At 40.2% G+C, this 24,109-nt stretch overlaps 1 protein-coding gene across 2 annotated transcripts in view; it reads left to right on the forward strand.

Annotated features, from left to right (window-relative positions):
- LOC128310612 (protein O-mannosyl-transferase Tmtc3) overlaps positions 1 to 24,109 on the forward strand; it is a 157,395-nt gene that overhangs the window by 56,238 nt on the left and 77,048 nt on the right. For both annotated transcript variants that reach the window (XM_053047298.1, XM_053047296.1), the window contains exons 4-5: positions 4,705 to 4,841; positions 12,948 to 13,029. In XM_053047298.1, coding sequence (XP_052903258.1) covers positions 4,705 to 4,841; positions 12,948 to 13,029 — 219 coding nt within the window. The remainder of the gene's footprint in view (positions 1 to 4,704; positions 4,842 to 12,947; positions 13,030 to 24,109) is intronic.

Below are 24,109 nucleotides of genomic sequence, written 5' to 3' on the forward strand. Positions count from 1 at the left end.
AATACATCTTGTTTTTTTTTTGTTGAATTCTCCTTTGTTTTTTTTTTTTGCTAGCAAAAATCAATTTAAGTTGTTGGGTTTACGTCTGAAAAATTGGAAAAGTTATTCATTTGTCGAAAGCATTTAATACTCATGCCCCATAATAAATAGGACCGTCACATATAATGACACGATTTTTTTTTCATTATCGAGCCATGACACGTTTTGTAAAGGAAGGTGGTGTAAGTGAGCTACATAAATATAATCGATAACACGTCAACCTCATGCTTCATAAAAGGGTCCGGTTTTCAGGACACAGTCCTTAATAGTTTAATCTTTACTAATACTATTTTATGCGCAAAATTATTCTTAGTTTTATGAAATATTATTCATCATCATCAGGGTTTTAGCTGATATAATTATTATAAGCTTAAAAATAGCTTTTATTCAACTGTGTTTTTATTCGCAATACGCTAAGATTAGGGATACATTTTAGTGAAATTTTTTATAGTGGATTATTTTCATCTTCTTCTTCTTCTGTCGACAGTGTTTACCTCCTATGATGCCAGGTTGGCTCATAATCAGAGTTTTGCTGTCTCTGTAGATTAGACCTGTCAGTCTATTTCTCTTTCTTTTTTGTGTTTTGAAATTGCCGTTTGGTAGTTTAGTTTTTTTTCCTTTTTTTCCTATCTATCTATTTTCTTATCTTCATTTTGGTTGATCTGTGGGTCTTGTAGTCAATTGTTATTTTCTTTTCCTTCTTGTTTCTCCCTATGCTTTAATTTTTTTAATTACCATGTATTTTGCTGTGCAAAAGACATGTAGTTAGAGTCTCTGCCTATTTTTTTTCTGCGGTTTTATTTCATTTTTTTTTCTTTGTTTTATTTTTTTTCTTCCTTTGTTTTTTTTTTCCGGCAGTTCGGCGATCCTCTTATCCTTTGTGGATTATTTTACAAAAGTAATCGAGCGTAGAACTGATGCTACAATAATGCTGAGAAATGATTATTTTATGATAATTATTTTTCAAAATTTTAGAATGAGCATATCGCGTTTTATTTGGTAAGCCTACTATTCCCTGAATTAGTGCTCTAGCTATAGTTGGGTCGCTTACACTACGAAATAGAGTTCCTAGCAATTAAATGGTCCTATTTTAATATTTACATAGCATATCAAGTGATGAACGTTTATAAAAAGCGATACTTCACCGAAATGTGTCCGAATTTTGATCGAGAAAACGAAATGTGTTGAAAATGTTCGTTTGTGCTTATCGTGTTGACAGTACATTTCTCTTTAAACTATTCGTTAGTTGAATGAAACAAACGGCTTAACCCCGTGCACTTATTATGAAGGTATTATTCGTCTTACGCTATCAATTTCTTCCCTACTATGTCTAATTTATTTTTAGCTAATGGTGTTGGCATACTACAAAGCATAAATAAAAAAAAAACTCCCTCTGTGCAGGTGCGGGCCAAAAAGGATTAATTACTTTGCTTCCATTATTCCAAACCAACATGTCTTTTTTCTACACGGCTACACGCAACGTAACGCGCTCAAGACGCCAGGAAATTCATTATTCGTTTTGCCCGTAAATTGATTGGTTCATTTCACAAACCTCCCGGCCATTCCCAACGGCATCGACTTTCGGTTAATCTTGCACGGTAAAAATGCTCGGAAAGTATTACCCATTCCACAGCACCTTCCGTGCGAAAGGTACTCAAGGTTGCTCCCTTGCTTCGCTCTTAGGATAGAGGGCCAGCAAATGGTGGGTCCATATTTGCTGTAAATACATTCACGGCTGCTGCTGTTGGTTTTGCTGGGGATGGGTTTCTTATTTTTCCCATGTTTACTTTCTCCGTTCTCTCTGTTTGACGTACAATGCGCCGCCGATTATCGACCGATGATGGATTGCGTATGAATAAATGGGCAGCTTTCCCGGCAGCGGCATAATGTGCGCACCCGAGAGCGATTTGTTAGCGCGTAAGAAGCCATTAATTATCATCAACGCCGAGAGTGAAGCGGGAAAAGTTTTTGGCCTTGCCCGGGTGGTGCGTGATTGGAGATTTTCCTCACGCTAAATCGATGCAGGGTGGAAACTTTGGGCGAAAAAAAAATACTACCAAAGGGCTTGTTGATATGCGTACGGCATAATGAGATGAATGATTATGAATGATAGACTTTGGGGGTTCTCTACCGGCAGTCCTACACAAAAAAACGCACAACTCATGCACCAAATATTGCTGCAGATGGGAGCTGCATTTGGACGGAAAAGAAGTTTACCTTGTGCTTTTTTTTTTATTTGTGTGCCAACCGTATTACAATATAGTTCACATTTTTTTTCTCAAGAATGATTTGCCTCTTGCAGTGCTAGATGGACCGTTATGTGAGTTAATGTGTACACGCTGGAGAAGCATATTTACTCAACCAGCCTGCTGACGTTCATGGGTTCCTGACGAAGCAAGTTTCTTTGTTGCGGGTCATGGCGTTTTGAATAACAATAACGTTATGATGAGGTGAATTGTGTAAAAGAGTTTTTTTGTTATTCTTGAAACGTGTTGAAGTTTTAATAGTGTAAAGATTAGTTTATGGGAATCAAGCGAAAGCGAAAGGAATCCAAAACAATTGCTCTTTTGTTACAATTCAGGTAAAATGATTGTAACCATAAATTGTGTTGTATCATTGTACGTATACTGCGTAGTACAATTCTTAAAAAATAAACAGTTATTTTTAATATATTTTTTGCAATAAATCAAAACGTGTCCGTAATAAAAAAAATAATTAATAATAAATTGTTAAGTTGTTAAACTTGGAAAATGCAAATTAAACTATAATATTGTTGCAGTGGGTCGAAAATTGCACTCTGTAACATACGTTTTTTTTTCAAATATCTGATAATTTCTCGTATGAAGCTCTTATTCCTCTTATGTTCCGATCGCACTAAATGAACTGAAAAATAGAGTTTATAATTTCTGTGGCCGATTTTTGATATTTGTTTACATTCAGTTAGCCAAATTCCTCTGTTAATTAAACATTTAAGATAACGAATAAGCCAATTTTGGTGCTGTTTGTTTATATGCATTTAGAAAGATTATATAAAATGCATTGCTGCAAATTTTTTTCGATCAAGTTAATATTTAAAAAACAAGCTCCATCTTTTTATCAAACTCCTCCAGTGCTTTTAAATTATCGTTATGTTTTCGCCCAGTTCAGTTGTCGTTGTTTGTTTTTTTGTTACGTTTTGTTATTTTTTGTATTCGTTTGTAGAAAATTCATCCCCCTTGTTATCCTCATTTCATTGTCCTCTATAATGCTTCTTTGTTATGAAAGTAACGCGAAAATCACAACATCAAATACGGCTCAATCTCGAAGTATCATGTTCGTGTTGAAAGGTTACAAAAGATGGCATTGTTAAAATAATTTGCGTTCATAGTATTTTATACAATGTATCACAACAATGTGAAAAAATAAAAGGAAAAAGCTAAAATTCATATACTTTTTCTGTCCATTACACGTAACTGTCCATTTCATTTATAATTAGTTAACCGTTTTTCTCGAACCGTTCACAAAAGAGGACAAGGACAACGCACCACGAACCAGGCGAGCTATGTAGCGAGAATATGTATTATAGGCCCTTAGGCTAACCTTAATTGTGGTTCTCCCCCTATCAGATGAGGAAAATCTAATTTCACCTCACGCTAGCAAAGAAGGAAAGTTCACATCCGACCGAAGATCGGTAAAACTCGCCCACGGGATTATCCTCCAACGCATGACCCATGGAAAAGGGAACAAAGTTATAATCTGTCCTGGTTTTTCCTAGAGTTCGGACAACGTCCCTGCCCTTTTCCTGGATCGGAGCGGATAATCCCAATCCGGACTTAATGTAATAAAAGCCAAACAAGGCTCTCCCTACTGTACGGTTGATTATTACTTGCGGGCGAGTGTAATTTTTCCGATTCCATCGCGATCATCATCGTCGTCTGGTTTCACCTGCCATCGAATGTGTTGTAGATAGGAAAATAAAAGAGCTCTGAGCCCATAAACACTAACAGGAACGTTTTTCTTTTTGCATCGTATTAAGTAAGAGCGCCAGGCTCAGGTTATATTGTGGTGGATACATGAAAATAAGTTCCGCAGAAAAAAAAAACTAGTTTTAAGGGAGGCGGTCAATGGAGGTCACGGGCTTACTGCTCGTGGTGGCAATGGTCGTCGCGTGGAAAGTGAATGATTTCTTTTTATTGCATGCTTTCCATATCCACCTTACTTGAAGCCAGTGTGTGTGTGTGGTTTTATCCTTGGTTGGTCTATTTATTTTCCCACTATCGGTGACCGGACAGGATCGCCAGTGCACGACGACGCTCTATGGGAGCGGCACCTTTAGCGCTCCCACAGGATGGTAAATCCACCATAAATTATTCTCATGCGATTTATTAATTCCAGGATATTCTTCTGCTGCTTATATATATATAATATCCCTTACCGACCGGGGCTCGGACGGTACGGGCTTCTGTTCGTGAAATCCGTTTGCCTTCTGCCTGAAGACTTGAGCCTGTTAAAGCCTTAATAGAAGCAGCGCTTGTCCCGGATCATAACTTTCATATATTCTTGTATATTTTCCCACAGCATAACCGGTGTGTGTTCGTGTGTGCATGATTCTTTTTTTTGTGTGCTTTCGTTTCTCTTCGTTCACATCAACGCTAACGCTTCGTTTTCTCTCTTCCCCACCCGCAGGAACAGAGTCATAAATCATATCGACCGCTGTGTGTCCTAACGTTCCGCTGGAACTATCTGCTGCACGGGCTCGAACCGGCCGGCTATCATCTGGTCAACGTGCTGCTGCACACGATCGTTTCGCTGATGTACTTCCGGTAAGTTTTCTGAAACGAGCAAACCCATACCCATACCACCCAGCGTGTCTCTTTCCGCACTGGCCAACCCTTTTGCACGCTCGCGGACCTTAACCGTTTTCACGACGCTTGCTGTCCGAAGCCCGAAAATGTAATGCAATGTTACAGCAAACTGAATCTGATAGGTCTTCGCCGAAACTATCTTTCGGCACGGGTATGGTACGGTTTGGATTACAGCTGAAAGATTTCGGCAAGAAATTGGTTGCATTACAGTTCGCTTCACAGAAAAGATGGTTGAATGAAAAGGTGTTTTCATGGAAGGGATCAGTTAAGTAGAATGGATTCATCTTTTCTGGAAGATTTATTATTTGCCAAATGTTTGTGCAAAGCCACTTAACTATATGGACGATAGAACAATAGAAAGGTTTTGTGAAAATTGCCTGCGTGAATCAACGTATTTTTCAACAAACTCCAACGGAAAACTTAACACTAAACTAACAAAGGAAATCGCCACTCACATGCAAACGTATGTTATTTCATTGATTGAAGATAACTCCCTAAGAATGTATAGCAGATGCTCTGCTTTATCTTTTTCTCCACTACAACTGAACGAATCACTCACCGATAAACGGTTCCCATTCAGAATACAGCGTCGCAAAGTTCTTTGGATCCTGGCCCCGCTGCCACTTATCCGTCTTTGACTGAAGTTTGTTTTGATTTCTTCATTTAATTTCCGGTTTCCGGCTCAGCTCTGCTTCATGCTGAACAAAAAAACTGTCTGCCATATACAGAGTACGGACGACATTTCATTCGAATGATTTAAGCAACGGCAAAATAAGTTCTCTTGGCGTAACGCAACACACAGATCGAAAAACACATCTACTGAAGGTGCGATTCCAATTTTGTCACCCAATGTGTAGCGTTGTTTTAGGAGCCTGGTCTAATATTCTGCATTCATTCTAATATAACCAGCTATAACTTACATAATTTAGGCCAATATTTAGAATAAAACTCGGTATATCGGAACATTATTCGGTCTTTCAATGCATGTCGTTTAACGTTCAGACATTTTAATCGTTTCTGGTGCTTTTTTCCGTCATTAATATTTAGTTGCTAGTTAGCATTTACTGCCACTAAAAGCAATACTCTGGTGTGATCATATTCTACTCTTGACCTCTAAAAGTCTTAATCCTACATTTACATGGTGTAGGTGAGCATCAATCGTGAAAAGATTAGACATAAGCATTGACGTCATGATTAAAAGACCGTCAAGAAGCTCGTCATACTAATTAAATTGATGTAGCTTTGTTTGGTTTCTTTATTTCTCTTACAACTCCGGCAGGGTGAAGCTTCACTTTATTCGAAGGACCAATGTATTCTCAAACAACTCCGGCAGGGTGAGTTGAAGATTCACTTTATTCGAAGGACCAAATTTTTCTCTTCGCCTGTCACTATATATACTCTGAACGTCATCGGGACGCGGTAGTGATGGGCGCTCATTACGGATGGGCACTCTGTAGGGATGGGCACACTATAAGGATGGGAGTGCGGGAACGAACTTACTCCGTTTCAATTGGAACGGAACAAGATTTTTTCAGAGCGATTAGGTACAATTAAGCATTTTGAGTAAATCGGCTAAAGGAATCTACTACCATCCAAACATAATTCTCGAAGAGAGCGGACGCCAGATAAATAAGGTGCATAGAGTTTCAAAAATGTAGAATCATTAATTTTTTTTTGTTTCGTTAGAACGTCCTGGCCGTATCGACTTATTTTACCACGTAGCCGGATAGTCAGTCCTTGCTACGGAGGATTGGTTCGGATGGGATTTTGGTCCGGTCCGTTCGTGTGAAGACCGGCTCCGCTACCATCATGCCACCGGGCCGATCCAGAATCATAAAATTAAATTTCATATAATTAATTCCACTACTCGCTGTACGAAATGATGGTTAACATGTGATGATTAAAATATGAATCTATTGAAATCACGAATAATTTTACCAGATATCATGGTCTTATGAAACTTGCACCAAAAAGTTTTGAAATCGAATTAAAAATATTTTTAAAACCAACAGAATTGTTCTCTTTCTGCGTGCTGTTGAAAACTGCAACGAATACAGATGCCCCATTGCTTTAGAGACAATGTTACGGTTTCGGTGTACCGTAAACTTATTGCAAAGAAATTAAGTGCCAGGTCCCGTAATGCAGGCGACGAAAGCTGGTAGCAAAATAAAACTGAAAACAAATTAAAACACCAACTTTGCTTCACGACGAAGACGAATCCTTTCAGCTTGCGCACAAGTTGCGCAACAACGGGTTACCCTTTTGGGAATGCTTCCCCAACGCTTGGCACCCCCTGCTTGTTGTGCTGTGTGTCAAGGATTCGTGCTTTTGTTTTCTGCTGCAGCTGATGCTGGTAGCGCTTGTTTCATTAGAGCCGAAACGTTCATTGTAGAAATTATTCAGCTCGGTAACCAGCAGCTTGCTTGTGCGCCCGAAAATGAAAACTGGGCGAAACGTAACCGAGCGGGAGACAAACTTTTACCAAAGCATCTCCGCCAACAAAGGTCGCCATAGATAGCTATAGTGTGGGAAGGATGGTAGGAGTGCTGTGCAATTGCAGTAGCGAAATAAAAACAGGATTTACTGCAAACTAAGGAATGCGATTGTAAAGAAGTCCATTCGGGACTTTACCATCTTCGGTGCATTGGACAGGCAGATATCAATCTGTCTGGCGCCTGGGACGGGTTGAGACATTGTAGCGAAGGGTTCGTTACAGAATAAATGCAATTAGTTGCACTAGTCGGATGAAGCCAAACGATTCGCAAAGTTTACAATTTGCATCGCAAAGCTGCTTGCAACTACTTGAACTAATTGAAACAACAACATCAAAATGAGAGAAACTGCCAAATGGGATTGTTGATCCACAATATCACTTCAAAAATTGTTATCAAAACGATTGTTTTGCTTAAAAAAAAAACAACCAGCTCAAAAAATCAATCTGTGTGAATTTGTAGCAGGAAAAACTCGTCCAGGCAGCGATCTGACTATTTAACCAAATTTACCATAAAGTTAAATTGCATCACCAGGGTAGCTGAGCGCACATTTTAATTTCTGCTTTGCATCCATCCCCGACACCATCACCTCACGTTGAAAACCCTGGATTGACCTCGGATCGGAAACGAAAGCGCTCCACCAGTGTAGTGTGTTGGAATATTTTTCCATTAAAACTTGTGTCCAAAATGTTCATCTACCACCCCGGCTCCAACCGTGCTCGAGTAAGGCCTGACCCATTTTTTGCTCCCATATCATCGCTATAACTTGTGCGCTATTTTTCCTCCTGCAGCATGCAGAATTCAATTTAGTTATGCAATTTAACTAACCGAAATCACTCGTATACCGACTAACGCACGCTGCCACATTTACTTCCTCGCTGTGTGAGTAGGACGGGGAAGTGTCGGGTAGAAAATAGGAAATCATGACATGCCCATGCACTGTATCGAGTGGAATATTTCGCCCTATGCCAGGCACACCAGTTACAAAAAAAAAGCAAGAATGAAAAGGATAGAAGAACAAAATGGGGGAAAAAATCTCCACTCTACATTAGAACCCGTCCGTGTAGTCGCACTCAATTCGTAGCCAATTTTTCGAACGTCCTGCTCGTGCAAGCCATTTAGGGGAAGGCAGGGAAAATTGCAGCTGCATCCGGGTCGTTTTAAGTCTGGCGAACAAATCGGACCCGACCGTCCCCGGTGTGATGATTGTAATGTGTTTTTGTGCACCGTTTTAGTGTTTCGTGTGCAATCAATGGTACGCAAATCGGTCCAATATTTCGGCCACCGTAGAATTCAACCGTAAACTCGAGTGGCTGAATATTGCGTACACCGCGGTGGCGACATTATTCGGTGTGGCGAACGAACGAGCTATGAAAATTGAAACCGATTCCCGAACACATTTCGTGTGCGGGCTTCCGAAAATGGGTCGTTTCGTAGAACGCACCGAAAGTAGATTATATTTTATCCAATTCATGGTTCGGTGAAACAATAATTTCCCTAACATCATTATCGCATAGCGCTCGGCCGGGGTACTCCTACTCTTTGAGGTAGTGCACAGGAATGGATAGTTGCGATGTGCTTCAGATCCTTTGTGCTGCCCTGGTCCGAAGCAAGGAGATATGAGGGTGGTGGTTGTGCGGTTGGGTTTATACCACCGCCCTCACCCAGGACCGTTTCTCCAATCCGTTGGTGACATCGAACTAGCACCAAAAATGGATTGTAATTGGATGTCGCTTCCAAAATCGGATGGCGTGGATTGGTTCTCGTTGACGTTTTGTCTGCTTGTTGGTATTGTTTGGACACCAAGCCCAGCCGCGCTGTTTCTCCGGCGGTACACCGGACGGATAGCTGTCACCCAATTATGCTGTACGATGACGTAAAATATGTTGCCTGTCATTCGTGATAATGATGGGCGTTTGTGTTGTTTATCCTTGGAATGGCAATGATCATTCTTTTTCGTGCTGTCATAAACGGTGATGTTTGACAAAAGCGCGAGCTAAGGCACGCTGTGGTTGGTCTGAACACAAAACGGTGGGGGAAAAAAAAGTCAAGGGTTAAATTTACGATCTTTGGCGGCATGTGTCGCATTTTGGTGACCGAAACAACATACCATTGGCTGCTCGAGTGTATTGATACTAATTGATAGGTGGCAAATTAATAGGTTGAAATTGTATCTGTCCATTCGGAGGTTCTTTTTTATAAATCATAATGACAATGCAATCAAAAGAAATTTTATGTGGTCCTGCAAACCATGTGAGTGATAATTTCAGGGACCATTAAAATTAATAATCGGTGTAGTATGATTTGTAGGTGCTGTAATGGTTTGTTATATTGTTGGTTGCTTTAATTTTATTCAGGGAACACTCTGAAATATTTATTTCTCAATTTCTTTATGCTAAATTTTATCTGGAACATTTTATTTTCTCGCATTCTGGTGGCTCTACTTAAAAATAAACAAGCAATAAATTACTTCATTTGACTACCATAATGTGGAAAGTGCTACCTGCTGCGCGGTGTGCTGTAAAGGTCACCGAATTCCAAACACGTCCCACATTTCAACCAAACTATTGAGCCCCTATCGAGATCTTGTTAGATGTAGGCTCGTAAAAAAAAAACCTACTGCATAAGTACCTTCGGCCCACACAACACGACCCGACAAATCATGGTCCTTTCGAATGGCATTGCACAAAACCGAACCATTGTAACGGTGGTACAAATGCACACAAACTGCCCGACGACAATAAAGTGTCGCAATGGATGCGATGATTTTTTTATACGATTTCCTATGCATTGGATATTGCTGCACAAAGAGAAGTCCTTCAACGTCCACCGTACACCAAACGGGTTAAACAGTTCCCTCCGGTGTGGATTGTTGGCAACGGCAACTGCTGCAACTCTGCTACCAGGTTCTATTCGAAAGGATCCATTTGGGTGCGGGTTTCCTTTGGGGCGTAACCATTGTCGGAGCACGTTCCGAACAATTGCATCCATCGTCAGCGGTAGGTCGAATTTGGAATATGGTTTGCTATGTTTGTGCAGGAAACGATACCAGTTCCCCTATGCTGTGAAGTTGGAAAGCACAGTAAGTGCACAGTAGCTTTGTAAAGTGTGAATGGCACCAGCGGTACCTGTGGTTTGCCTGGAGACATTTTGTTTTGAAGATTGTTGAGGAAGCAAATTTTATCAATCTCACACCATAATCCTCTATTTAAATCGAATTTTGAATGTCAATATATTATATTGTCTTACATAAATAAAATATTGTGCTAGCGTCGTGTAAATAGCAGGAACAACAATTTTACGAATATTTGTAAATTGTTCAATAGACCAATTTACAAATATTAGACCTGTAGCGTAGGTGCTGCGATCTGTGTGTCAAGGACAGATTGACATCGCCTCTAATACGCCCTAATAACCACATCGTACGAAATAATAAAAATCGCTCGTACACATGGATATTTTATCCATTGCTTAGAATTGGTTTAAAGATCGGACGCAAAGAATTTATGCATTATTAATGTTATATACTTAGGGTAAAGAACATACGTTAAGTGAGCAAAGAGATAATCAAAAAAATATATCGTATAGACTCTAGAACTACAAACCTGTGCTTACAGTACTTCACCAAAATAAAATAAGCATTCCATTAAACTTTGATTCAATTTCAGGTTTTAGTAGCTATTAGTAGTGCTATCATGTAGTGAAATAGCTTAGTAATACTAATATCTGAAAACTGTGTTCTATGTATATGGGGTACGATCTATTCAAAGCGTAAACCTGCGTTTAATAGGGCGTTACCAAAGACACTGCTACTACTAGGCTAAGTGTCGAACAATCGAACAACGTTGTTCGCAGTCGTTTACCGATCTTTTACTCATAACAATATGAAGAGAGAGAATGGTAAAAATCATAAGTTCTTCCAAAAAGTTATTAAATTTAAATTTTATATAATTATCTCTCCTAAACCTAACCTCTGAACCTAAAAAGTCATTTAGGTAGCTAATGTTGCCAAACTCATCGCAACAGCAGTATTTTATTATGCTTAAGATTCATTAGGGAGTTATTCTTATAAATATTTTCTGAAAAGTCGTTCAAAAATGCTTTGTATGCCACGATTGCTTTACACGATTTCCCTAGCTATTAGACACATTTCATTATAACATAATTTAGCTTACGAGGTACATAATTCGCTAGAGATTTATGAATTTTGAATAAATCTAAAATCTTTGTTGGGTTCATAAATCTTCATAACAGTATGAATAGTTCATATATTTATTTTTGTTCCGAATCATGCTCACCGAATGTAAATTGGAATGCGTGTATAAAACGCAAATGAGATTACAACGACACATGTATTTAAATGAATAATTGAGACAACAAATATTAGTAGAATAATATCATTTTTTTTACTCATGCATAATTACAGCTGACAGAATTCCGCGTTTGTAGTTGAATGTTTAGACCATCAGCGTAGAATCAGAGAATCTTGCAAAAGCAAACAATTATAATGAGAGCAATGAGCCGTATGGTGTGTATTCCAGGAATCAGCACTTAATTACTGAGCTTTAATACCATTCGTCACTGGAACGTTGACCAAGCCATAAATATAAAATGAATGGAAACCACGCGCGTCAAGGAAGAAAATAATACAGTGCGCTTAAAACGGCTCTACGGTCAGCCGTACAGAGTGGAAATGAGTGGAAAGAGGGTACAAATAGAAACGCAAACAGCATACTTCTGCTGGTTCAACAAAAGAACCTTTTTCGCTGTTGATTTTCTGCTCAAGGATCTCTTCCCTCATTTCATTCCCCAGAGGAAAGATCATACCACGCTGTTATTTTTCTGTCGTGCATTGACCGCGTCTGTTCGGTTTCGCTCAGCTTCTTATGAAAGCGCATCCTTTTTGCGTCCCTCGTTTAGCTATTTTTCGAACTGGGTTTTTTCTGAACAGCACCAAAAAGTCAATTGGCCATAGAGCTGCAACAAATGAACAGTGCAAAATAATACTCAGCCGTAGACAAGCTTTTCACGGTACATAGTGATTAAGGGCAACCGAAGGAGAATTTGACGCAGCCCTAAGTCCCAAAGGCCAGCGGCTCTAATTAAATTAATGCCATAGGTAGTATAGGGTCATGAACCTTCGTTTTCTCGGTGTCCCACATTTGTAACTGCTCCTTTTTCTGTTTTCTCATGTGAAAAGAAACGTGACCGAAGGGCAAGAAAGGAGAATCATGACAATGAGTGCAAAAACGAGAAAAAAAATGGAAAATCGTTGGTAAAAAAAATGAACCTGCTCGTATCGTCGTCCCACAGCAGTAAGTTCTTCGAAAGGAAAATGCACGCTGCAGTAGGTCGAGATAAAATGGCCATCATTGTTCACCCGCTAATAGAGCGCCATATTGGTTGGTGCGCGATTGTGCCCAGTCTCGGTGGAGGTCAGAAAGCCGAATGAAATTTACTGCCCCATCGTTTGGCCCACATGTGCCGCGTGCATTGTGTTTCTATAACTTACCCATTACGTTATACCTTCATGTACTTATTGTCTTTCTTTGCTTGCTATCTTCCATTGCAGAATGTGCGCCATGTTGCTTTCGGAATCGGCCAGCTTTGCGGCTGCCCTACTTTTTGCCGTTCATCCAATCCACACCGAGGCGGTAAGTTTGCTCGAGAAATGTTTGTCTTTTAATATACCTACTTTATAGCACCTAATTTAGCCTATTTTACTGTTGAAATCAAATGTATTAAAAATTTAACTTTCTATAAACAGTGAATTATAACTAAAATAACATTGGCATGGTATTTCTACATCTGCCCCAAATTTTACGGCCCTCGGGTTAACAACAATTTTATGAACTCTGTTAGAAAATTATAGATTTACTATAATATTATATCATCGACCTAATGTCTTATAAAGTTTTACTATAAAATATAAATATTTTTTTCGAATATGGAATACGATATCGTTTAAAAACGTTCGTAACATACGAAAAGTTTCTTTTGAAATTCCTTTGTTTTTAAACTTATCGAGTATTATTATTACCATGGTTAATATTATAATTATTATAATATAATATTATTATTATATAATTATAATAATTATTATTACATTATAATAATTATAATATTATAATTATAATATTATTTACCATTACCGAGTTGAATTATTACCATGGTACTCGTGAGTTTCAAAGAGCTCCAACTTAACAATGACACTCACATAGTTCAAACAAATATTGCGATGTAGCACATTTGCTTTAGAACTAAATATGATCTTAACGCAAGATCTTTACCGAAACACTTCTCACACGATGTTGCCACATGACAAAAGTCAACCCAAATACACTGTTCAAACCCTGACCTACATAATTGAGGAATCTGATAATAACCTACTTATATTAAAGGGATACAAAATCCTTGCTTAGTAAATAGCACAATAATAACAGTAAAGTAAAACCGTCAGTCAACAGTACGGACAACTAAATAAACATTTTTAAGAAAGCACATAGGCGAACCGCGTCATCGCGTAAAACAACAACTAACACGGAAGCACTTCCTCTTTTTTGTTATGAGGAAGGTAAAAGAATCATACATATCCGAGTTTAAACGCGAGTAATGTTTACCAGGAATTAAAACATCCCTCTCAAATGAGTTATTCGTAAAACAATGTTAGATAAATAAGTATGAGCAATTATTCTAAAATTCGATATGAATTAAGCGAGAAATGCCTGGTCTTCACGTAAAAAGAAGGAGTTGGAGAAGGAGTCAGGCTATTTTAACACACAAAATGTTTCGAGTTCATTTTTCAAGAGCTTAGAGTGTCCCTCTACCAAAGATAAGCTCTCAATGTCTTCAATGTGACTCAATCTCCAGTAAAAGAAATCTCTTCTCGATGAGACAAAGTTGCTTTTGATAACGAAGGTACCCATGGTTTGAGATTGGTCGTAAAATGGGCCTGTTTTGGCCAACGAGTCGGCCTGCTTGCCGAAAGTTGAAATGAAAGTTTTAGATGCGCTAAGATGCGTTAACATCGCGTTTAGACCTGCTAAGATCAATTGCACACAACTGCAACAAGCGTTTGACAGTTGCGTTTAGTGAAAGTTGCGATCGTATGAAAGCGCTTTAACATTCAACTCACAAGCGAATTAGGTCTGTTACTTGAAGTGAAGACCAACCAGACAGAACATCAAAATGCATATATAAGTAAGAACATGGTCAAGCAACGTTCGACCCCGGCAATGTTTCAACTGACAATTTTATCACTTCATTATTCATTTAATTGTGGCTTATATAGCTGATTGTGGCTAATATAGCTGAACCTTACGCTCTGTCCCACCTATCTATTGTCAGGTATTTATGCGCAACATTTTCGATTATAAAACAATAAACTGTACACTGCCCATCAATGTGACTTTAACACCGTTCCCAATCCGGGACGCAGCATTTCCTCACCATCCTCCAGAATGGACCTATAAAGTGTACAAAAATTTGCTATATTTAAGGATCAGAGACTAGAAAACCATCAGTATGCTAATATGGCCACAGATTCTGCCTGAAAGCCATCGACCGGCCAAAGAACCTTGTCGAAGGAAAGCGAAATAAACGAATGAACGGTCCCCACAGATGGAGGTGCCGAACGGTGCCGGGCAGCAGCAAGTTTAAAATTCGTTCCAATTTAAAACTTTCCCACCCGGGCCGGGAATACACGGCCCGGTGGATCGAACCGCACGGCCACACTCGCTCAGCTGGCCACCCTGATAAGCTGCTTTTTGTTTCGATGCATATATATTTTTTTAATGTTTAGTGGGGGTTTTATTTTGCCGCTCGTTTCTGCTTCTGGTGAAAATCCACCCCAAAATGGATCGTGCGGTCGGTCGGTGGCACTGAGTTCGGAATCGGTGATGATGGTAGCAAAGTTTTGCCCATAATCAGCCCCCGTTTGCCTCTTATTTTCAACGGCTTATCCGGTGAAAAGCAGCAGGTCCGAGCGGGCCTTTCGGTGCGAGCAATGAGGAATGGAGGGAAGGAAGGAATCTAGCTACACAGCCACAGCATCGGTTCCACAATCGCTTATCGCTTTGCATGTGTATGGCTGCCGTTGGTGTTAGCGACTCTTTGCCACTCGGCAAAAGATAATCGGTGGCAAAGGAAAATTGTTCCCATTTCCTCGACGGGCCGTTTCATCGTCCAATCATCGTTTCATTCTTTCCGCGCAACACAGAAATGTTGCTGGAGCAGCTGCTGTGACCACCGTATCATGGTGCGCGAACCTTTCGACGATCTTCGCAACGCTGTCCCGGGAACATTTCCAGCTGTTTGCTTGTTCGTGTACGGTCGAATTTGTGGTTTGATTGTGTGCGAGTGTGTGCAGCTTTCTTACCATTTTTGTGCCCATATTTGCACCGTCCTTTCTTTCTTTGTCAGTTTCCATCGTACAGTGGCGATGAAGATACGCTATACGGTTGGTGTGTCGAGAGGTCGATTTCCGTACGATATTTTCCGACATTAGGCGTAACTGTTCAGTCTCTCATTCCCCGTTGGCCTTTCGGGCGGGCACAACCTCTGCTCAAGTCGACCGTAATTGAGTCAACTGTTCTGTTGACCAAGAGTCCACTTCGTCTCGGCTGGGAGTTTGGTTTGGCTCGGCGATAATGTGGCGGAACGCAAAGGGAAAATCGAATTTTCACCCGTTCGCTCGTTTGCGCTGCTGGTCATAAAGCGATTAAATGGAATGAATAAGTTATGCAGGATGAAATCGGAAACCTTTGTCGTTTGACTCGAGTGCAGAAAGATAGAAAGAAAAGTTCATAGGCCATCGATACAGAAAACCGTGTTATTATTGTTTAAAATGCCACAAAATCATTTTTTCATGACTTTGGTACCACGATTATTAATTCCTTAATCCGCAATAATTGCAATCATTGTTTGTATTGCCGTAATTAAAAGTTCACAAATTCGTTCAGAAAATGTCCTCTCCACAAACAGTAAAGATGCTCTGATAGTTTCTTAAAATTAAGTATGTTAAAATTGAAGTTGCTTCGCAGTAGGAATTAAAACTATTATAATTAGTAAACTGACCTTCCTTTCTCTCAGGTTCTATCGAAACACAGCTTGTTATATATACGAATGGCTACAGCAGCTATCAAAATGTTAAGAGTATAACTGTAAGATCGAACATAAAAAAAATGTTTGTTTTTTATGATTCTTGTATTTGTTATGATCTAAATATTTTTTTTTTGTCAAAGTTGAAAACTTCCCACCAAAACTACTCAATTAATCTAAAGGTTTTTCCAATTATTCAAGTAATTAGTATGGTTCAGATAGGAAATGATGTGTATTTTTCATTTTTTTGTTTGAATTAAATTTGGAATTAAGTCGATACGGCCAGGCCGTTCTAACGAATTAAAAAAATATGTCACTTTTATAGTACCAGCAAGTTATTGACGAAAACGAAAAAGCATTGTCAAATTAGCCTAAATACGATACGGATCATTTTCCATTTTATGTGAACTTTGAACTCCAAATGTTGTACATACACCAAATGGCATTTACCAAAAATGATTCTTGACTAACAATGTAAAGGCATATATTTTCCATTTACCTCCCCGACACCAATCATTAGTCCTCTTCTAATGGTGATTTATTTAGTTTAGTAATTGTCTTTGTAGTGTCAACATTTAGTTTAAGATTGTTTTAATATGTGTTAAGCTTTTAGTTTATTCAAAAAACACAAGACGTCACATGGTTTTGATGCGCACTGTAGTACAAAAAACAAAGGAAGAAAAAATCACCTCAAACGTCCGATGTGGGCGAGAGAACAACGTTAAAAATAGGGTTCAAGCTATAAAGAGCATTGCAACAAAAACTGTAAAATGTATATAAAGTTCATCACTCTATGTGTTTTCTCTGGCCTAACGCGCATTCCGTTCGCCATACACGAAGGAGTGTGAAAGAGGATGTTTTATGGTATTAATAAATGAAATTTAATAACACTAAACGACGTCCGACGTCCGAGTGTCCCGCCTGCTGAAGGGCGAAATAGCCGTTGAATGTGCCACACATATACACAAACACTTTCAGCCAGCAAATCGCAGGCCTCGGGTGTGCAAGCAAATGGCACCGCGTTGGATGGGGGAGTTTTTTTTCCCCCAGTTTGCAAAGGGTCCGAGTGCCACGAAGGATTTTAAATAAAAACCAACGATCAACCATGGCTTCAGTACATTCGATCGCACAGAAAGGAAGGGAAAGCGTGATTTGTGGCGGTTGCAGCATGTGAAACGAGGAAAGAGGATGAATGTTGGTGTGCGCGTGTGTGTGTGTGAGTGTGTGTATTCCGCATTGCGTTACAATGTCCTGCAGGGGAGTCCATTTTTTCCCACTATTTCCACGCTTATTCTGTTGTTTTTCACCCTTCTGCCCTTTTACTCCGATTCCTTACCGATTTCTCTAACACTTCGTGGTGCATTTTCGTTAGCCCACTTTTCCTCCCTGCGTTTGCGCGTAAATAAGTGCTTGCAACAGTTTTAAGCCAACAAATGATGCTCCGAGCGAAATGTGCAACAAATTGCACACACATACATAATTTGAATCATTTTCCACCCCCGGAAATGCACTCAAAGCATACTCCAACGTACATGTATTCGCACTCGGGTGATGCAGCGTGTTTGTACTAAAGTCATGTCTTTTTATTACATTACTTTTCCTTCCGCTAGAAAAAAAAACTCGCACCAGCAGTTTGGCTTGTGAAAGTTGACACAACAAAGCGTACAATTTCGTTGCGCTCGCTTGAAAAACATCCATATTTCTGCTGCTTTATTTGAGTATTCAGTAAGGAACATTTTGCTACAAGTAGAAAGGCAGAAAAGCTCACGATTAAACAACCTGGTAACCGTAACTTTGCTACCATTTTCGTAGCTACTAGAAAGGGGAAAAATGAAAAACGAAACTAGTTTTTCGCCCGGGAAACATCGCTCGCGGAAAGAGATCTCCTTGAAATCTGGCGTTGGTTTTATTTATAAACAAAATCATCATTGTGCTCTTGCAGATGAATGGTTTTTACTTTTCTGTTGTTTTGGTACAACTTAAATAGTTCCAGTTATCACTGGTTGACTTTAATGCTGAAACTAATACAGAACGGTTCATTTCTAAAGGCAATAATGATTTAGCTTCCCGTGTTTAATTTAAACAAGTCTATTTTGCCGGTGTATGGGTAGCGCCGCCGATCTTCACACGACTGGACCGGTCCAAAATCCCATCCGAACCTCCCTTACGCTGGACTAGAATTCAACAAATATCAGATCTTTTGAGGTTCTTGTGCCTTTAAAGAAGAGAAAAGTGTGCCCAACAAACCAATTGGGACCTAACAGACAAAATATAAAATTTGATATTTCAATATTGTGCAGCGAAACTTCCGAGTATGTTGTATATTACATGTGAAGATATCCTCCGAAACGGATACCGAAAGATTCCAAGTTCTCATTGTTTTTAGAGAAAATTTGAACAATGTTAAGGACTATGACTTATGCGGATATTCTCGTAAATCAGCTACAATATATGTAGGAAATGAATCACCCTGTCCTAGTGACAGTTGAGGCGAGAGCTGGCAACACGGTTGTCAGAAGTGGGATAGCGAGGATAACGAGTCAGTCAGTCTGTTTCGGGAAATGTCCGATGTCGGATGCACATGAAATAAAAGGAACTTGCATTTTCGTTAATACCCGTTCCTACATATACATCATATATTATATCAACTATTTCTATAACATAAAATAAAATATTCAATTTAAATATTTGGTAAAATTTTAGTACGCTTTATATGGGATGGATCATTGTAGACCAAGAGCCAAAGTAAAAATGCCAAAGAAATGTCTCACAAACCGTACTTTGCCGACCGAATCGATTATAGGAACACATACACCGATCGGTAATATTAATTTCACTATTTAGACAAAAGCAGATTAAAACAACGTAGGGATCAACAGCAAACAGATCCCAATTAAAAAAGTATGTGAATCTGGAGGAGTTAGGATTTTGGAGTTTTTTATGTGCCTTTGTACGTATCCATTATTCGCTCAATCTCAGTTTAAACCTATCACGTCGTCACTGTTCATGAGTGTCCGAATTTCCGATGCAATATGGTTTCCATTCTATCGAAGTCATGACTATAAGACGAATAAATTCACGTTGCTCAGCAAAATAATTTATATTCCCAACTGTTTACCAAATTACTCCAGTTACAGGATATTAATTAAACCGTATCAAGCACCATTTCCGTATCTGCTTCTCCACAAACACGCGCAATCTCGTTTAGGTGTGCTGGAAATTGAATTGGAATATTTTGATTTGGGTTAACAATTTGCTTCCATTCGAAACTTCCCTTTTCGAACGTGCAGTGTTGCTTCGGAGCGCGTGTAGTCACAAAGCGCAATCTTACCCTAAGCGCGTGGTGTACACGGCAAACACTTAATTACTTCCACCAGCTGCACCTGGACAGGGTCTGGCGGCACAAGAAGATGAAACAATTATCCCAAAATCAGCCAAGCCTCCGCACATTCCGTAATCAATGCGCTCTCCTGCACGGGCAGATCCCCGTATCGATCTGTTGCTATCTCACAATTAAGGATTTCCTCGTCCGGACGCAAATCGAATACGCCCGGCCCTGCCCTTGTGCGCTTCAGCACCGACGATGTCCGCCGGACAAAGGATAAACAATAAACTGGTTCCATACACCTACAGCTGACCAGCTGAAATTGGCTGAAAACGCACCGATTGTCGTGTTATTATCTTACTGCACTTAATTAGCTGCAGTATGCAGCACCGTTTATAGCCCATTCCCGGTACGAGCGGAAGCAAAACATTCAAGTCTGTTTGGCACAAAATTGGTTCTCGGCTGGATAGCGACCCCGACCGTCAACTCTCGTAACTTGCCAATTAAATTTTAACTCGATTGCCTGCCCCATTGACGCGGTTTACGGTCGGCAAACGATTGGATCTTCGATCGGCGGCCTATCGGTTCTATCGATTTCGAGCCGTGACGTTTTCTTCGGGTGCAATGGTTCGTATAATGTTTGGTTCTAAATCGAAGTGCGAAACTCGGCGACAGGGATAAAAACAATCAAATCAAAATCCAAACCCACCAGCCGTCCCCTTCGTTGCCCAGCGTGGAGTGGAGTAAATGGGAACGCTCGCCCGATACGATAGTATTATGGCAATAATTGAATTTGAAATTGAACAATCCACGAACCCACTAGATGAGCTGGCCGCAAATTCTGTTCCCTTGGGAATCCGACGTGTTTCTTACCCTGGCGAGCATGTGTGTGTGTGCGACATTGAACCGAATCAGTAAAAAGGGGTGCAGGAAAAACGGATTTTGCTCCACTCATTCTCAGTCTCAATCACAAACCCGTGAATGGGAAGCAATAAGACATTGCCGGCACGCCGGTATAGTTGGATGTGTGAGAGAAATCTAAAACAGAAAGCTGATCCCATGTTCGAACCAACCACATATCCCCGCTCGGTAAAAGTTCACCGACTGCGCTAGAAGGGAAAACTGATTCCAATTTCGGATAAATCTTTCCCAGCTCGCTCGGCAACCGCGCGCTGAAGGTGTGACAAGGAAAAATCTCACCAATCCAGTGCTTTACGCTTGACTCTTCTGGTGAATGAAAGCTTCCCTCCAGCGGCGGCAAATCTTACCTTCCAAATGGACGCTGCCGGAAGAACGTGATATTCTTCATGGTCTGTACCGGGATGCGGAAGAAAAGGTGTTGATTGAGTTTTTAATTGCTTGCAGTACGCGTTCTCTACCCCGACTTCAGTCGAATGAACAGCTTAAAACCCTTAGTTAGGCAATGGAAGATGAAGGCTGCGGCGAGGCTCTATTCATTCGGATGCGGATTTCGTGGTAGATTAAGTGGTGGTTTCCATGCAAAGAAGTGTTCTTACGTAGCCAATCGTGCGGTAGAATTAAATTCGGTTGGTTGGATGAAAATCTGTGTTTGTCTCTGATTTTTCTGGCGTGGAAAAAGGGTATATTTTGCTGTACTGATTAAACTGTACGATGTTTGTTAAAATCATTTTAAAAGTTAAAAGCATAAAATTAAAAAGAATAGAAAAAGTTTGATAAGCATTGAAAGTGTTGGAAAAGTTAAGCAAACCAGAAGCCAAACATGTATATCAACATACCTCCTCACGGATATCTCATTGATGGCTGAATCAATCCATTTACTCGAGTCTTAGCCTTTTGACTCTTATTAGATCAACTAGCATTATCTCGTCAATTTCATGTTCGCTTTTTTTTTATTCTTTCCATGGTTTGGAATTTTACTCTCCAACGTTATCCATTATCTGCAGCATCAGCACTATCCGACTCGGGTGGGGCAGAACGAATCGTAGCTTTGAAAGCGTTGCTGCAGCTGTCCAAATACCCAACAGTTTCTCCAACGACCGTCACGATGCACGGAATGTTCCAAACCGTCCAACTACCAGGCGTCTCCATGTGGTGTTGCGAGAGGAGCAAAAAAAACAAAGAAAAAAAATGCTCGCCTTTGCCCTCTCGGAGGCACGGCCAGATGCGATTTGCGCTGTTGGGTTTACAGTCCCAAACCGCCGCCTTTCACACCGGGCGGTCTCTTGCTTATACTTTGCCGTTTTGAAATAATAGCAACGTAAATAGGTAATAAATCTTGATTAATGATATTGGATTATGTTCACCGAGTCCCCCACCTTAACGGGGTGGTCCCCAGGCCAGTTGTTGGGTAGCTATTTCTGATTACACCGCCGCTACGACCGTGGCAGTATTTGAGAAGTCAACAACCAACCATGTCTGGAGGGTACGATGGACGATGAGGAAGGAACGAATTTAGAGCAGCAAAAACTCTGCCAGTCAAGAATGTCCTTTCATGCAGTTTTTTTTTGCTTGTCCTGTACCATAGGTTTATCACCACCCACGGTGTTTCGACTTTGGGTAGCTCAGAATCAAGCCAGATCTTCCTGGACGCTAAAAACGGTTGAATAGAAGTTTCAGAACGAACTGATTAATACACGGTAGGGGGGCAATCGCTGATAGTACGAATAACGTGAGACTAAATTGTAACTCAGTTCGAGAGAACTGCACATTTTTGCATTGGATTACCGTTTTTACTTTTTAAGTTGCTTATATAATAAGCTTCCACTTCCACGATAATATAAGCTTCCACGACTAATATGAAGCTGTAAGAATCTTAAACTGTTTTACGAGTTCCGATGAACATTTTACTGAATTAATCTTTCAATATGTCTCTCTTGAAGATTCATTGTTCGATCCCGATTAATCAGACGTTTGGGCAAGCGTCTGACGTGAGAAAGTTAATTGGGTCATGAGCGAACGTGACATTGGAAGTGCCCAGTGAGAACCCCAAAAGCACATGGAAATAAAAATGAGATCCTCACCAGAGGATATAAAAGGAGCCTAAATTTGTGGCTCAACTTCTCTCTTTGTTCTTACACCTCAGACACCTTGGTCTTCAGACAAGACAAGTAACCCCATTTGTGAACCCCAACGGCTCTTATCAGAGCCAAGAATATTTTGAAAGATACAAATTTTGACAAACTCCAAAAATCACAACGTGGGACATCCGCCGGACGGAACATTCATGTATCGTTTAATTTTGTTTGCTAATCTCTGAAAGTTAATGGATCTTATAAAAAACCATGATTTAACGTTAGCTGATTAAATATAAAGTAACCCAAGTACTCAGCAGAAAAACTCCTTTTTTTTTAAACAGTCGAACCTCGCTTCGTCCCAACTATCGGAATGATTTTTTTCTCCTTGTTGAGTTGAGTTGTTTGACAGCTGTCAATATCTCAATTAGAATAACATAATTGTTATTTTAAATACTAATTTTGCTGACATATTTCGCTGAAGGATACATATTTTGCTGAGAGTTTAACTCTCAATTTTCAACAATAGCAGTTTAAAAACAAAAAATTTGAAACATACTTTTGTATAATATCTAACTAAAATGTGCAATGCTTTAGTTTTATTGTCTTCGTAAACTGCTCACGTATCTAACTATTCGAACCATTGAATGAATTCTTTACGGAACAGCACCGTTTTCTCGTACATCGTTCCCGGAGGTCCCATGAATCAACCACTAACGATCGCTTCCGCCACAGGCTAAATGCGATGTCGTTCTCCCATCCTTTTCTGCGTGATAATCACCCAGTTGTCCCGTGGGCGCACTGACGTCGAGGTGCTATGCTATCGTCACGATAGGCGCATCCACTGCCCAAGTATGTCATCCACTCGAACGTCACCGTCGCGCATTCGTGGTGTCCCGCGAGCCCCGATATACCAGTTGAGCTGCATACGATGAATTGTCTGGTCCGGAGAACGAACCGGCAGACCATTCGAAGATCTGGCCGCCGTTGAGCCATGCCAACAACGTTTGGATAGCTCACGGACAGTGAAACAAAGCCTCGTCCGTGCGATGGATTAGATTTTTCATTCCATCTGCCGAATGTGCGTTGGTTTCCAGGTTTTAATTTCTTTCCTTCGTGGAACCACTAACTGTGCTAACGTATAGATCGACGAAATGCACGGCACGTACGCACCCGCACTAATCACACCATGAATTATGTGGACCGGCATCCGGATCAACCATAACTGATGGTGTGGAAGCAATGACGCCCGGAGATGAATGCCTCGGGCCCAAAACAGGTGATAGGGACGGACAGCGCGATAGGGAAAGGGTTACA

The sequence above is a fragment of the Anopheles moucheti genome, chromosome 2 (genome assembly GCF_943734755.1).
Source record: "Anopheles moucheti chromosome 2, idAnoMoucSN_F20_07, whole genome shotgun sequence".
NCBI classification, from domain to species: domain Eukaryota; kingdom Metazoa; phylum Arthropoda; class Insecta; order Diptera; family Culicidae; genus Anopheles; species Anopheles moucheti.